Source organism: Canis lupus, chromosome 30 (assembly GCF_048164855.1).
Source record: "Canis lupus baileyi chromosome 30, mCanLup2.hap1, whole genome shotgun sequence".
NCBI classification, from domain to species: Eukaryota; Metazoa; Chordata; class Mammalia; order Carnivora; family Canidae; genus Canis; species Canis lupus.
This window is the reverse complement of record NC_132867.1, coordinates 9,808,634-9,822,727: the sequence shown is the minus strand read 5'-3', so window position 1 is coordinate 9,822,727 and position 14,094 is coordinate 9,808,634. Positions and strand designations below refer to the sequence as shown.

Here is a 14,094-nt window from a genome sequence, read left to right as displayed (position 1 = left end):
GAAAATGCTTTGAAGATAAACTTTCTGCATCCCTATATATCTGAAAATGTCTCAACTCTGTCTACACACCAATAATAAATTGGCCAGGGCATAACAACCAAATTTCCTCCACCCCAGGAATCTGAAATAATGTTTCATTGCTCTCCACTTTCCACTTTAAAATGTGACCATCTGATTCTTTGGAGACAGTTTTTTCCTCCTTCTATAAAATCTTTCTAAATAAAGAATATATAGGTCACTTCTTTTAGGTTGCACATTGCTACTATGTGTGAGGAAAAGAAACTATGTCTATAACTTCCTCACGAAAATGGGAGTGGGGGGGAAGATGAAAAGGAGGAATATATGACACTAGCCACTAGCATCTAAATGATACCAATCCTCAAAAAGGAGGTTAATACATCATCAACATTAAACTCTACCCTAAGACTGTGATTCAGAAGATTTGTTATTTACCCTGGAATCTTCATTTACCAACACCAGGTTACTCTGCTACAAGTGACATATGGACCACACATTGGGAAAAGTTGTTTTAGATTTAACAAAGCATGATGAAGATGAAACTATTCTCTAATAGAGAAAACATCAAAATCCTGTTTAAAGTAAAGCATAACTAATTTGCTATAATATAAAAAATAGTTTAACAATATCTCCCATTACTAAGTTTTCTAGAAATTTGAATAACATAACTGAAATTCTGGAGCACCTGAGTGGCTCAGCTCAGTTAGTTAAGCATCTGTCTTCAGCTCAGGTCATGATCCCAGGGTTCCAGAGAATCAGGCTCTCTACTCAGTGGGGAGTCTGCTTCCCCCTCTGCCCCTCCTCCTGCTTGCACTCTCTCTCCTTCTCTCAAATAAATAAATAAATAATATCTTTAAAAAAAAGAACGGAAATTTTTTAATACATATCTCTTTATCACAAAAAAAAAGATTTAAAAATTCACAAAGTTAATAAACGTAACTTTTTAAAAAAATCATTGAAAATACTAAGTAATATTACTACTACTAATGGAGACAGAGCCATTGAGCTGAACCATTCCAGGGGTGCTTTAAAATATCTACAATACAATGTGAAAGGTGTCCTGTGTATTTGCATAACTCAGTGCTCCTGATGGAAGGGAAATACTATTCCAGAGATGAGAAGCCAGAGTGGAAACCAAGCTACCTATTTCCAAGAAAGAGCCTGGTAACTGCTTACACAGAAAGTAGAAGAACTAAGAATTCAAATAGAGATGAGCAAGAACAGGAACCTGGTGACACCCCTAAAGGAGAAGCAGGATTAACTGGAACTCAGAAGCCAGGGCCATTCAACAGAAGCTGGCAGTAAGGCAAGCCTAGCTGGCGGGAGCTGAGCTCAGAGAGAGAGAAAAGCAACAAGAACAAGACACAACTGCTGCTGCATGAGAAACAGGTAGTCTCACTTTAGACAGAGGAGTAGGCAAGGGATTGAGGAGAAGTCCCTGGCTTCTCCCTCCTCCTACCCTTAAGTAATCCACTAGCACCTCCCACTAAGCCAACTCCACAGAAGTGGAGGCCTAGAGAGTTGGGGAAATGTGGTGCAGAGCAAAGCAAGGTAGATAAAAGGATCTTAGGGCAAATAATGATAAGAGCATCAATTATCAAGGCGCCCCAAGAGAACTGAAAGCACATGTTCATATAAAATCTTGTACACAAATGTTAATAAATTTAATGCACAAATTGCATTTTTCGCAATAGCCAGAGTGGAAACAACCCAAATGTCCTGCCACTGAAGAATGGATAAACAAAATGTGGTATGTACATCTATGCCATAGAATATTATCCAGCCACAAAAAAAGAAATAAAGGACTGTCACATGCTACACTCTTAATGAACCTTGAAAACATTATGTAAGTGAAAGAAACTGGAAAGATGGGCACACATATTATATGATTCCATTTATAAGAAATGTCCAAAACAGGCAAATTCATAGAAACAGAAAAAAAAAATAGATTAGTAGTGGCCAGAGAATGGAGGGAGAGGACATTTGAGACTTAACTGCTACCAGTTAGATGTTTCTGTTTAGAGTAATGGAAATGTCCTGGAATTAGGTAGTGGTGATAGTGGTACAACACAGCAAGTACACTAAAAACCACTGAAGTGTCTATTTTGAAATGGTAAACTTTATGATATGTGAATAACAGCTCATCTTTTAAAATGTTAAAAAAAAATAATGACAGAAAATAAAACACTGAGAAGTGGGAGTATGTAATAAGCCTACAAAATTTAGGTCAAACATCATTTAGTCTCCACGGTTGTTAGGCAGTGACACTGCACAACATATCACTACTGAAGGTCACTGACACTTGCTGAGAAAATGTAGTATTATTTTCACAGGTTCCTAATTTCTAAACAATGTATCTGAGTTACTTCTGCCACGATTTATAAGCAACCAAGATGGCTAAGTGACTTTTTCAGGAATCTATCATGACAGCTGGGTCTCTGGCAGTCAAAATTAAAATTAATATTTTCAATTTCACGTGGGGGACTGCCACACAACAAAGAAACAAAATTTTCCCTTTTAATTTTTTTCAAGGTCTACCCAAGCTTAAACATTCAATATTTTTTCTTAAAGAAGAAAATTGTTGGACAGGGATTGAAAATGTAAAGAATACAAGCTAGTCGTAGGAAAAAGGATGTGAAGAGAGAGCTACAAATTCAAAGCCTGGCAGTAAACAAGACAAAGCTTTAGGACCCATCAGCAAATTTCAGTTGACCTGCCTGGGACAACTGTTTGGATAAGAAAAACAAACAGTATTATACACCTTTTACAGATTGACTACGTTTCTATAAACTTCTCCACAGTGCAAAATGATGCTCAGGTATGTCGTCTGTGGCATAACAAAAAAAAAAAAAAAAAAAATCAACAAATTAAATTGGAATTGCCTAAAATGTCTATCATAAGTGACAGCTTCTTAGAATAATGCAATTTGAACATAAAATGAATAGTTTAGTTATGATCAGGATACAGAGATGTTGACATATGTTATCATCAATGGCACCTGGGGCTAGATATGACTATTAAGAAAAAAAACACTTCTTTGAGAAAACATCTAACTTGATAAAAGAATATTAATTATGCACTGTCTTGGGGTAAGTAAATGGTGAGTTTAATAAAGTCACTTCAGTGGATAAAATTATGACACTTTCAAAAGACAAATGCTGATGAACAACCACAAACAAAATAATTTTACACACCTTAACTTCAGGGGAAATACCAAAACTGAAACCTAACAAAAAGTATTGTAGTATCCAAACAGCATAAATTTTTAACAGGATATTTATGAAAAACCAACACAAGATTAGAAAATTATCATTTATGTCACACAGTTCAAAATCTACCTTCTAGCATTAAGGTCTCTAGCAGCAATTTCCTAAAATCCCGGGAGGTAAGGATGCTTCCCTATAAAAATAATCCCATTAAACATTATAACAAAGCTCTCTGATTCAGCACAATTGGGGCAGAGTTGGTACATATATTGAAAATATTGGTTAAAGCAGAGAATGATAAAATATGTATAACATGTTTAAACACACACAAACAGTAAAAACAAAATTGTTTTACTTAAAATACAAATATAAATATTCACTCATACTCTGATATAAGATTAAAGCCATTTTTCCTTAGGTCCTCTGATTAGGATTTTATAGTATTTTTTATATATGAACCTACAGATACAATGAAATATTTATATTTCCAATTCTCTTTGACTTATAGAGGCATAAAAGCTAAAAGGTACAAAGTAATCTGCATGTCAAATTGTTAGATTTATATCATTTTCTCACAGTTCATTTGTGCACACTTAATTCAAAATCATTTTTTTCAACTTGTCCTTACTGAGAGTTTCCCAATACTTAATAATTTTCTTTGTTCTCACACTTAATAGTTCATCACTTTATATATTATATTGCAGAATTATAATGAGAAGAACTGGCATTCAGAGGATTTGAAGGGGGTGGGAAACTAGCTCACTACTAAACAGAACTGCATACATACAGTAGACAACAGTCAACTACCCATGTGTGCTTAGTATCCCGTGGAAAGCTGTCAGTATCATTGTGGTGAGCCTGTCAAGCAGAAGTAAATTCACTAAGTTTGGTAAGTAGACATTAGCTAAGTGAACCTCCACTGTACCTCTACTCCTTGAAAACAAATATTCTATCAGTGAAAATGGATAAAGGGGGTGAGTATATCAACAACAGGTTGGAAAGCTAGAGAAACTCCTGACAACTTTCTACAAAACGCCTGGGCTGATTATTTATTTTAAGTTTACATACATCAATGAGGCCATTTCTCAGTATTGGTGTTGGTTTGTTAATAGTCCTAAAGCTTTCTACTTCTACGTAGCAGTTGCCACCTCTTTGCCGAAATAAATATCAAGAGTCTTCGGAACACCCCAGAAATTTGCTTTTTAGAAACATCACAATCTCCAATGAGCCAAACTTATGAGAACCCATATAACAAAAACGCATTCACAGAGGACCCACAGAAAGTTGAAAGTATCTACCTGACGAAAAACTCCTTGAAGTTCCACTTGAATCCAGAGGTCAGTAGAGACTCCAGCAAAAAACCTCAACAATTAAGGTGGAGAGAAGTACTGCACCCACCTAACCAACGCCACTCTGATTACACTTACACACACACATGCATGCACACACACACACTATATGACATCTAGAGTATCAAAAAATCCAGAAATTTTACACTTTATGAATATGTGTTTTTTGGCATGGGGAACATTCATACTATTCCCAAATTTTCATGAGCCTCCATAAAAGAAGATTCTGCTTCTGTGCCCTATTGACATAAGGCTTGGCCAGACTATTTGGTTAATGTAATGGAAGTACAAATCACATTTGTCACTTCTTAGCTGAAGCTTTTAAAGCCATAACAGGAGGTCATTACTCTTTCTCTCTGTCAGGAGATCAGCATGTTGCAAACAGGGGCTGCTCCATCATCTTTGATCCTGGGAAGAATCTGACCCTTGGGACTGGTGCACAGCTGATAATTGTAGTCTTGGCTGTTGCAAACCATTATGTTTTTTGTAACATGCCATACCACAGCGAAAGCTAACACAGCCATGTTAGTGGCTATCTATCTATCAAAGCAATGGTAGATTTATTTCAAGGAAGACTCTATAAAGGAGGTTGACACCATAACTATACCTTCCAACCATAAAAAACTTCTAAACCAATAAATAATCACTAATTTTCAGATCAGTGTTTCTCCAACCATCTGTGATGATGAATGACTTACCTATATATATAAAAAAAAATCTCCAATCTATTAGACCAAATCTTATGTAAAATGCAATAAAATGATTTAAAAAATCAAAAGAAAAAAAAAGACTTTCAAAATTTAAGCCTCAATTTTTATATTATCAATAAATTCACCAAAAAAAAAAAATTCTCTGTCAAACTGCAACTAAAGTTTCTAAATGCTTGCAATCCCAATTTCTGTCAACACATCACTGCAAAACAATTACAGTGCACAGAACCACACTGGTCCACAGAGTATGCTTTCAGTAGCACTGTTTCAGAGCATGGGGAATTAAGAAATACAAAGGCTTTAATGATGATATAAACTTCTGGGCAAATGTATAACTGAAAACAAAATTACAGACTAACTTTGTCCAGGAAGCAGGCAAAATTTTCCTTAATATTTTTCCTACTCTGCAAAAATATCTGTGATTCCTCTACAGGCATAAATCAGGGTGTTATTTTTTTCCTTTTTTTTTTTTTTTTTTTTTTTGTACATCAGTGATAGACATTTAGCTTATTTGAAAAGTGCCTAGCTCCCAGACTTAGTAATTTTAAATGAAATGTTTTCAGTTATAGCAAATAGAACCCAATTATTTTATATTGACATATGTAGTTTACTGCCTTTTTCTCTACTTATTGTCATCTAGCTACTGGGAAGCACCTAGTTTTCCTCAATTATATAGCAACCTGCAATAAACACAGTTTACTTCCAAAACTCCAAGAATATTTTAAATCGCATTTAATTTTCTAAAGAATGAATCTTTGCTGTATTGAAGATGATTCAAAGTTTTAGAAATTCATCTCCAAACTTTAAGTAGTTTCTAGCTCGCCCAGAAATACTTTTGGGTGGTAAGATTCCAATGCTGATGAACGTCATTATCCATCCACTGTCCTGGGTTGCTGTAGCAGCTGTAGCTGCTTAGAAAGCTAGTTTTAAACAAAATGACTGAAAGGAAAAGAAATTATTGTTTCATTTTCTCTCAAATAAATAAAAATATATGTAATATATTTAAAGTGAAGTTGTTCTCCAAGTTTTAAAAATGTGGATGGCAAAAGCTAGATCTACTTCGGTTTGGACAACACAGACTAAATCACTGGACTCAAGCAAGAGTCAACTGTCTTTTGAAGTTAATAGTAATTTATCTAATAAGAAAAAAAGACCCTTAAAATGAGAGAAGTTTTTCAATCTTGTCAATTAAAATTTCTTTAGCACTGAATAGGTATTAAAAAGGTTTTCACATTTACAATCTAATTAATGTATCCGACAACCCAGTTTAGACAAGTAAGATAAATATCATTACTTTATCCTCACTGAGCCAAAGGAAGAACTGTGTTTCAACAGTTCAACTATGATTTCAAACTTTTTTTTTTTTTTTACATATCAAATCGTGGCAATTTCCTCCTTAAAGATCATTTGTATTTAACTGCTCTAAGTAGTTGTACCTAAAATATCTTCAAATCAGCTGGCAAAAAAATACAATAGAACAACAAGAATTTACTAGCAATATTATGAACAAGCCCAGAGAAAGAACACAGAGTACAGTCCTTTTCTAAAATGATTAGAAGAGAAAGACATCACAGTAAGCTAAAGTATTTCGATTACAACTATAATTTTTCATAATACAAAATTAAAGTCTAGACATTCTTTAAATTCTTCTGAAAAAATACCACAAATGTCTAATCATGTAGGTAAAAACTCAATTAAGAAAATTTCCATTTTCAGGTATATATTAGTAATAGTCAATTTAACTATTAGCAGAAATAAAGTTTTTGTTACTGGTGTCTGAAGATCTATTTTATATTATTATCTTTGGGGGTTGAGAGAAGAGGTAGCTACAAAAGCAGTATTTTATATTTTTTTATTTTTTTTTTACAGATTTTATGTATTTATTCATGAGAGCCACAGAGAGAGAGGCAGAGACAAAGGCAGAGGGAGAAGCAGGCTCCACTCAGAGAACCCAATGTGGGACTCGATCCTAGGACCCCAGGATCACGCCCTGATCCAAAGGCAGATGCTCAACTGCTTAGCCACCCAGCCATCCCAGGAATATTTTAAATTATAGTACACTTTGATGGTAAAAATATAAATAAAATTATGTTACTTTTTAAATCTCTGCCAATAGGTGAACCAATTGTTTTTATTTAAAGCAGTATTTCAAGTACGTATAAAGTAAAACTGTGTTAAAGGAAAAAGAATTCTAAAAACTGATCAGTGTTATAGTTGGAGATTAATTCTATAGAATCTTTTAAGTTTATTGTTGTCAACCTATCAGTTGATAAATGTGAATACAGTCCTGAATATGGTTAAATGTTTTAAATTTTTTAAATGTTTTTTAGAACATTTATATATGATCAGCAAAACTACCAAGAACAAGATTTTAATTAATCTTCATATGCATTTTGTAATGAAAAAAGATACTGTAACTGTTTAGCTAATTAATATCCATTTTCTTTTCCTTTTGGTTTAGTACAAATTTATGCATTAGAAGACTTAACAATAAAATTATGTCATCTATTTTTGATCCTGAGAAAAAGCTCAACAAAGAAAAATGAGTTTTTTCTTGTTCAATTCTCCTTAAAGAAAAAAAAAAGTAAAGAAAATATAAATAGGGAAAAGCAAAATATAGAATTCCTTGTGTTAAAGGCATGGTTAGCTCAGTTATGTTAGGGTACATTTTCAGCTAAGTTATTATCATCAAAATTCTGTGCTCTACACAATCATAACAAATTAATGCTCACTACTCACAGGTACACTTTTTTCCAAAGACATTCTTTTAAATGCATTATTAACCTAAAAGCTTGACTCTACTCTTAATTTTCAAACTTTTTCAAGTGAAAACTCCTTAGTGAGAACAAGTTGAGATCTTATGTATACAGAGACTCTCAGACCCTGTAACTTTAGGCAGAAAAGCTATTCTTTCATCTAGATAAGAAAAGAGATTAGTCACTTAAATTTTCCCAGCATACTGCCTGTTCCAATTTTCTATCACAATTTCATGTATCTTAGTTTTTCCCAGCTCTCCAGTAAAAATAAAGGCTCATTGATTGGGATCCATGGGTGGCACAGCGGTTTGGCGTCTGCCTTTGGCCCAGGGCGTGATCCTGGAGACTCGGGATCAAATCCCACGTTGGGCTCCCGGTGCATGGAGCCTGCTTCTCCCTCTGCCTGTGTCTCTGCCTCTCTCTCTCTCTCTCTCTCTCTGTGACTATCATAAAAAAAAAAAAAAAAAAAAAAGGCTCATTGATTAAATCTGATGTTCTTCATGTTCTTGGACATGAAGTAAACATTTGCTGATGAAAATAATTTACCAAATGCTATCCCAAGTATGGAGAGATTTTAAATTATGTGATATACCTTCACAAAGGATAGTTTTTTTTTTAATAGAGGGCATTTTAACATTAAAATAAGCAGATAATTTTTAGTTTTCTGTTTACAAAATTTTTTAATTATTATACTTTTAATATATAAGCATTAAATCCTAAATAAAATTTCAAAATGCAGTTCTCCAAATGCACATATGGCCCAACTATAATTACAAGGCACAATTTGTAATAAATCAGCAGTAATCCCTATGCTAGTTCCTAAATCTAATTTTCATATAGTTTCTTTCCCATATTTTTATGTTTCTAAAACCTACCTAGTGGGATTAATCTTAAATATGTGAGAGGGGGTACCTAACGCAGGTACCAAATTTTAACTGAGGTTCTTATAGTAGTTTTTGTATCTCTATGTAAAAATTAACTTGCGCACATTCTCAATCAATACTTCTCAGTCTTATAAATGGCCGGAAAAAGAAGTAATAAAATAGAATGCCAAAAAGTGCCTTAAAGATAGGTTGATATCTAAATAGTCTTTTAACAAAAAAACACTAGTCAAAGCAGTTGTATAAAGAAGATGGAGAAATATTAATGTCTGTGTGTAAGAAAAAAATTATTGACTATTTTAACAATAATTTAAGAAATCTCTTATCCCCATAATTTTATATAATTTCATAATTTTCATCAGGCAAACAAAACAATCTAAGTCAGCAGATCACATGGTCTTTCTCAAAACTTTCCCTGAAGTTTTCAATAACTCTGAAGAAACAGGCCTCATCTAATTTGGGGTACTGAAGTCCTTAGACTTGTGTTTTCCAATAGAGTAGCCAGTAGACACGTGGCCATTGAGCACCTGAAATAAGGTTAGTGCAACTGAGAAACTGAATTTTAAATTTTATTTAATTTTACTTTATTAAATTTAAATTTTAAAACTATTATTCAACTCCATTACTAGCACTTTTAATAATGTTGGAAAAAACTTGGGTTTGTATTGTTAAACTGAAAATTTTATTAAATCTAAATATAGATCAAGTATTGCCAATGAAAAAATATCAGAGCTAAACGAATGCAAAAGAACAAAAATAGCACAATGAATTTTATACCGATTATATTAATATTAAAATATTTTGATATACTGGATTAAATAAAATTTTTCATTATTAAAATTCATTCAACTGTCCTTTTACTTTTTATTTTTTATTTTTTTTAAGATTTTATTTATTTACTCATGAGAGATACAGAGAGAGAGGCAGAGACACAGGCAGAGGGAGAAGCAGGCTCCCTTCAGGAAGCCCAATGCAGGACTCGATCCTGGGACTCCGGGATCATGCCCTGAGCCAAAGGCAGACGCTCAACCACTGAGCCATCCAGGTGTCCCATCCTTTTACTTTTTTAATATGGCTACTAAAAGTTCTGAATTACATATGTGGTTTACATTATATTTCTATTAGTACACTTTTAGACAATTATAAAATCAAAACTTTTTAAAAGTCAGCTTTTTTTAAGGTATAATTTGCATGCATAAAATATACTCTTTTAAGTGTATAGGTCTATAAATTTTGATAAATGTATGCAGTCATGTAACAACCAGCATAACTGGGACATAAAATATTTTCATCACCCCAAGAAGTGATCCTGTGTAATCAACTCACAACTCCTACCTCCAAATCCTGACAACTCTGTCTTCTGTCCTTAAAGCTTTGCCAGTTCTAGAATGTTATATAAATGGAATATACTAGCATATCGACCCTTAAAGCTGATAAAATCAACTTTTAAATACTATAGTACTCTCACAACACCAAAGGATGATAATTATTCTGATATTTCCTTGTATTATGAACATTTTGCCAAGACCTATTTATCATTATTCTACTTCCAAAACTGAGTTTTCTTCCTTGTCACTATTATAGTAATTTATTTATACCACTAGAATAAAACTGAGCAAATTATATTATAGTTATTTACATACAGGTCCCTCTTCCCACTGGACTGTAAGCTAGAACCCTGCTGTCTAGACCAACTATGCTTTCCATAGGGTTTCCTGCCTAATGAAACTGATGGGGCAAATAAGAAGGCTGAGAAGATACTTGTTACAAAAAAAAAAAAAAAAAAAAAAAAAAAAAAAAATTGAGATTAAATTATAAAAAATGGAAAACAAAAATAAAAAGAACGGAGTGATGAAGAAGTTTACCCTTTAGATTAGATGCCTACTTTTACTGAGGTCTCAAAAAAGGATATTAGGCTCTAAACGTTCTAAGAACTACAATGCCAGCTAACCAGGTGCAAATGCTAGTGGAGATTTAACTTACACCAGTATTTTTACCAGATTGCTATTGATTTTGTCAGGGCTTCCTAACAAAGTCGGATAAATTTCGAGCAGTCTGCCTCGCACTATTTTTCTCATAAACTCTTACTTTTAGTATATGATTTTACAGAACATAAAAGTTTTTCAGGAACACATGCATTACATTTCAGCAGGAACACCAGTACCACGTGAACATAAGAACTTAACAAATCATATAGCTCTATCTGAAAAGTCAGATATTTGTAATCATTAATTTTCATATAAATATATGAAATATAACAAATCTATGTTTTTAAATGAAATAGTATAACCAACTTTAAATCTTTCAAACACTTACTAAAGTCTCCAGTAAGAAAAACTCCTTCTGCTCCTGGGGCCCATTCTTTGCAGTATAAACCGCCATCAGCACATCTGTGGACACCAAATGATTCATAACCTCTGGAAAATTTATCAATACCACCTTCGTTCTCTCCAATGTTGTTCAAAGTCTCATTAAACCGTTTATACCTTTGAAAAAGTGCAAAAGAAGGAAGTTAGAAAATAAAATCGTCTTCCAGGAAAGCGACTGTAATTAATGCTTTATTTACTCTTATTCAGGAAAAGAAATGCTTTATTTACTCTTATTCAGAAAAAGAAAGAAAAAAGATATTAAAGAGGAATAATGTGAAAAATTTCACATATAGGTAGCAGTTACCTCATAGAATAAAACCATTCTTAAACTGAACCAATCTAAAATTTTTTGGCAATTTCATGCATTTTGGTATAAGAGAGAAAATATGATTGTTCTATATGTTCCATGAAATTTTAAAAATCAGCATTATAGCAACTTCTATGTCAAAATAGTATAATGAAGGAGCCTCCCTATGTGTCTCCCTATGTGTCTCTCTCTTCTAACCCCTAAGAAAATAAAAGAAAAATAGTCAAAAGCCAGCAAGATAAATAAAATTACCCTACAACAGGGTTTGGCACTTTTCCTGTTAAAGGGTATATAGTTGGTCCATTTCACAAATACTCAACTATCTCTCTGAAGCATGAAAACTGCTGTAGACAACATGTAAATGAATGAGTATGACTGATGCCAATAACACATTATTTTTGAAACAGTTATTGGCCAAATTTGGTCTATAGGCTGTACTCTGCCAAGTTCTGCATATAGCAATTAAGCATGGGAAGAATATGCTACATCATGTCAAACTGTAAAAGCTAGTGGCCATGAGAAGAAATCGAAGATTCCTTCCAAAGTAGGACCAAAAGTAGCACATAGTTGTTCCTGGCCCTCTCCCAGATCCACAGAGTCCATACAGCTACACTTAAAAAATGTTACTATTGTCACTAATACCAACAGATTAGAACAAGGAAGCAATGACATTTATGTACACAATGATAATCATTATGGCACTATTTATAACACCAAACCATGAATAACCTACCAGATCAGCAACTGGAAGACTAGCTGAATAAATTATGGAACATTCAAACAATAAATTACATGAGTCATTAAGAATGAGATAGAGGGGCCCCTGAGTGCCTCAGTCAGTTAACCATCTGCCTTCAGCTCAGGTCATGATCACAGGGCCCTGGGATGGAGCCCCACATTGGGCTCTCTGCTCAGCAGGGAGCCTGCTTCTCTCTCTCCCTGCTGATCCCCCTATTTGTGATATCAGATAAATAAATAAAATCGAAGAAGAAGAAGAAGAGGAGAGGAGGAGGAGGAAGTGGAGGAGAAGGAAGAGGAGGAGGAAGAAGGAGGAGGAGGAAGAAGTAGAGAGAAGTGGGTTGATATGCAAAGATGCCCAAAACAGATTGCTTTTAGAGAAAGAAGTTATAAAATAGTATTCTGAAAAGCACATATTTGCATAAAGAAAATATAGATATAGTTATGATACAGATACAGATCCATTTTCACAGGGCCTTTTTCTCAGCTCAGAGGGGTGGGGTTCCAATGGCCTGAGGTAGACGGGGGCCTTAAGACTTCCTACCACCACCACAGTCACCACATTTGCTTCAATGACAGTAAGAAATGTACCACATAATCAGATCAATGGAGTGAGGTGGCCTATAGGAGTGGTAGGCGTGGGTGAAATATTTTGACCCCCTTTTGTATTTCTCTGTATTTTTATGTCTGTTTGTTCATTTATTTTTTTATATTTCACATATACATGAAATCATAAGGTATTTGTCTTTCTCTTATTTCATTAGTAGCTAATACCCTCAGGTCTATCCATGCTGTCACAAATGGCAAGATCTTATAATCTCTTTTCATGACTGAGTAATATTCCATTGTGGATGTATGTACACATCACTTTTTCCTTGTTCATTTACCTACTGATGGACAATTAGGTTGCTTCCATACTTCAGGTATTGTAAATAACACTGTAGTAAACATAGGGTGCATATATTTTTTTGAATTGGTCTTTCTGTTTTCTTTGTATAATATCCAGTGGTAGAATTAATGAATCATACGTTGTTTCTATTTTTAATTTTTTGAGGACCCTCCATACTATTTTCTACAGTGGCTGCACCAATTTACATTCTCACCAATAGTACACAAGGCTTCCTTTTTCTTCACATCACTGTCAACACTTGTTATATGTCTTTTTGATACTAGCCATTCTGACAGGTGTAAGAAATCTCATGGTTTTGATTTGCACTTCCCTGATGATTAGTGATGTTGAGCATCTTTTCATGAGCATCTTTTCATAACCTGTTGGCTATCTGTATGTCTTCTTTAGAAAAATGTCTATTCATGACCTCTGCACATTTTCAATCAGATTATTTGGGGGTCTTTGGTATTGAGTTGCCCTTTTGTATTGTATATATACCCAATACATACAAGTGCACTCACATCCACACATATGTGCACATCCATGGTTTTATAAGTATAAAAATTATATTTAATCCATGAACTAAAACAAATTAGATTTTTAACAAAATGGCATAACCCCAGTTTCACTAACAGTCCTTACTCCCGGGGACACAAACTGAACCATCCACAGGAACCAGACAGGTATCACATATATGAGAAGCTGCCCCACATAAGAAACACAAAAGTGCAAGCCTGATGAGAAAAGATGAGGTTGGCCTTAGAGTATGGAAAATAATATAGAAAGGAACTCTGGTAAGATGGTAAGTAAAAACCCCATGGAAAACAAAAGCTTCTACTTAATACCTGAGCCCATTGTTACCAAGCGTAAT

At 33.9% G+C, this 14,094-nt stretch overlaps 1 protein-coding gene across 3 annotated transcripts in view; it reads right to left on the bottom strand.

Moving 5' to 3' along the window:
- The window catches only part of GBE1 (1,4-alpha-glucan branching enzyme 1), a 268,264-nt gene that overhangs the window by 207,164 nt on the left and 47,006 nt on the right, over positions 1-14,094 (bottom strand). For all 3 annotated transcript variants that reach the window (XR_012021155.1, XR_012021156.1, XM_072806520.1), the window contains exon 2: positions 11,237-11,406. Coding sequence is in view for 1 of the 3 variants with exons in the window: in XM_072806520.1 (XP_072662621.1) it covers positions 11,237-11,406 (170 nt within the window). In the remaining 2 variants the exon portion in view is untranslated. The remainder of the gene's footprint in view (positions 1-11,236; positions 11,407-14,094) is intronic.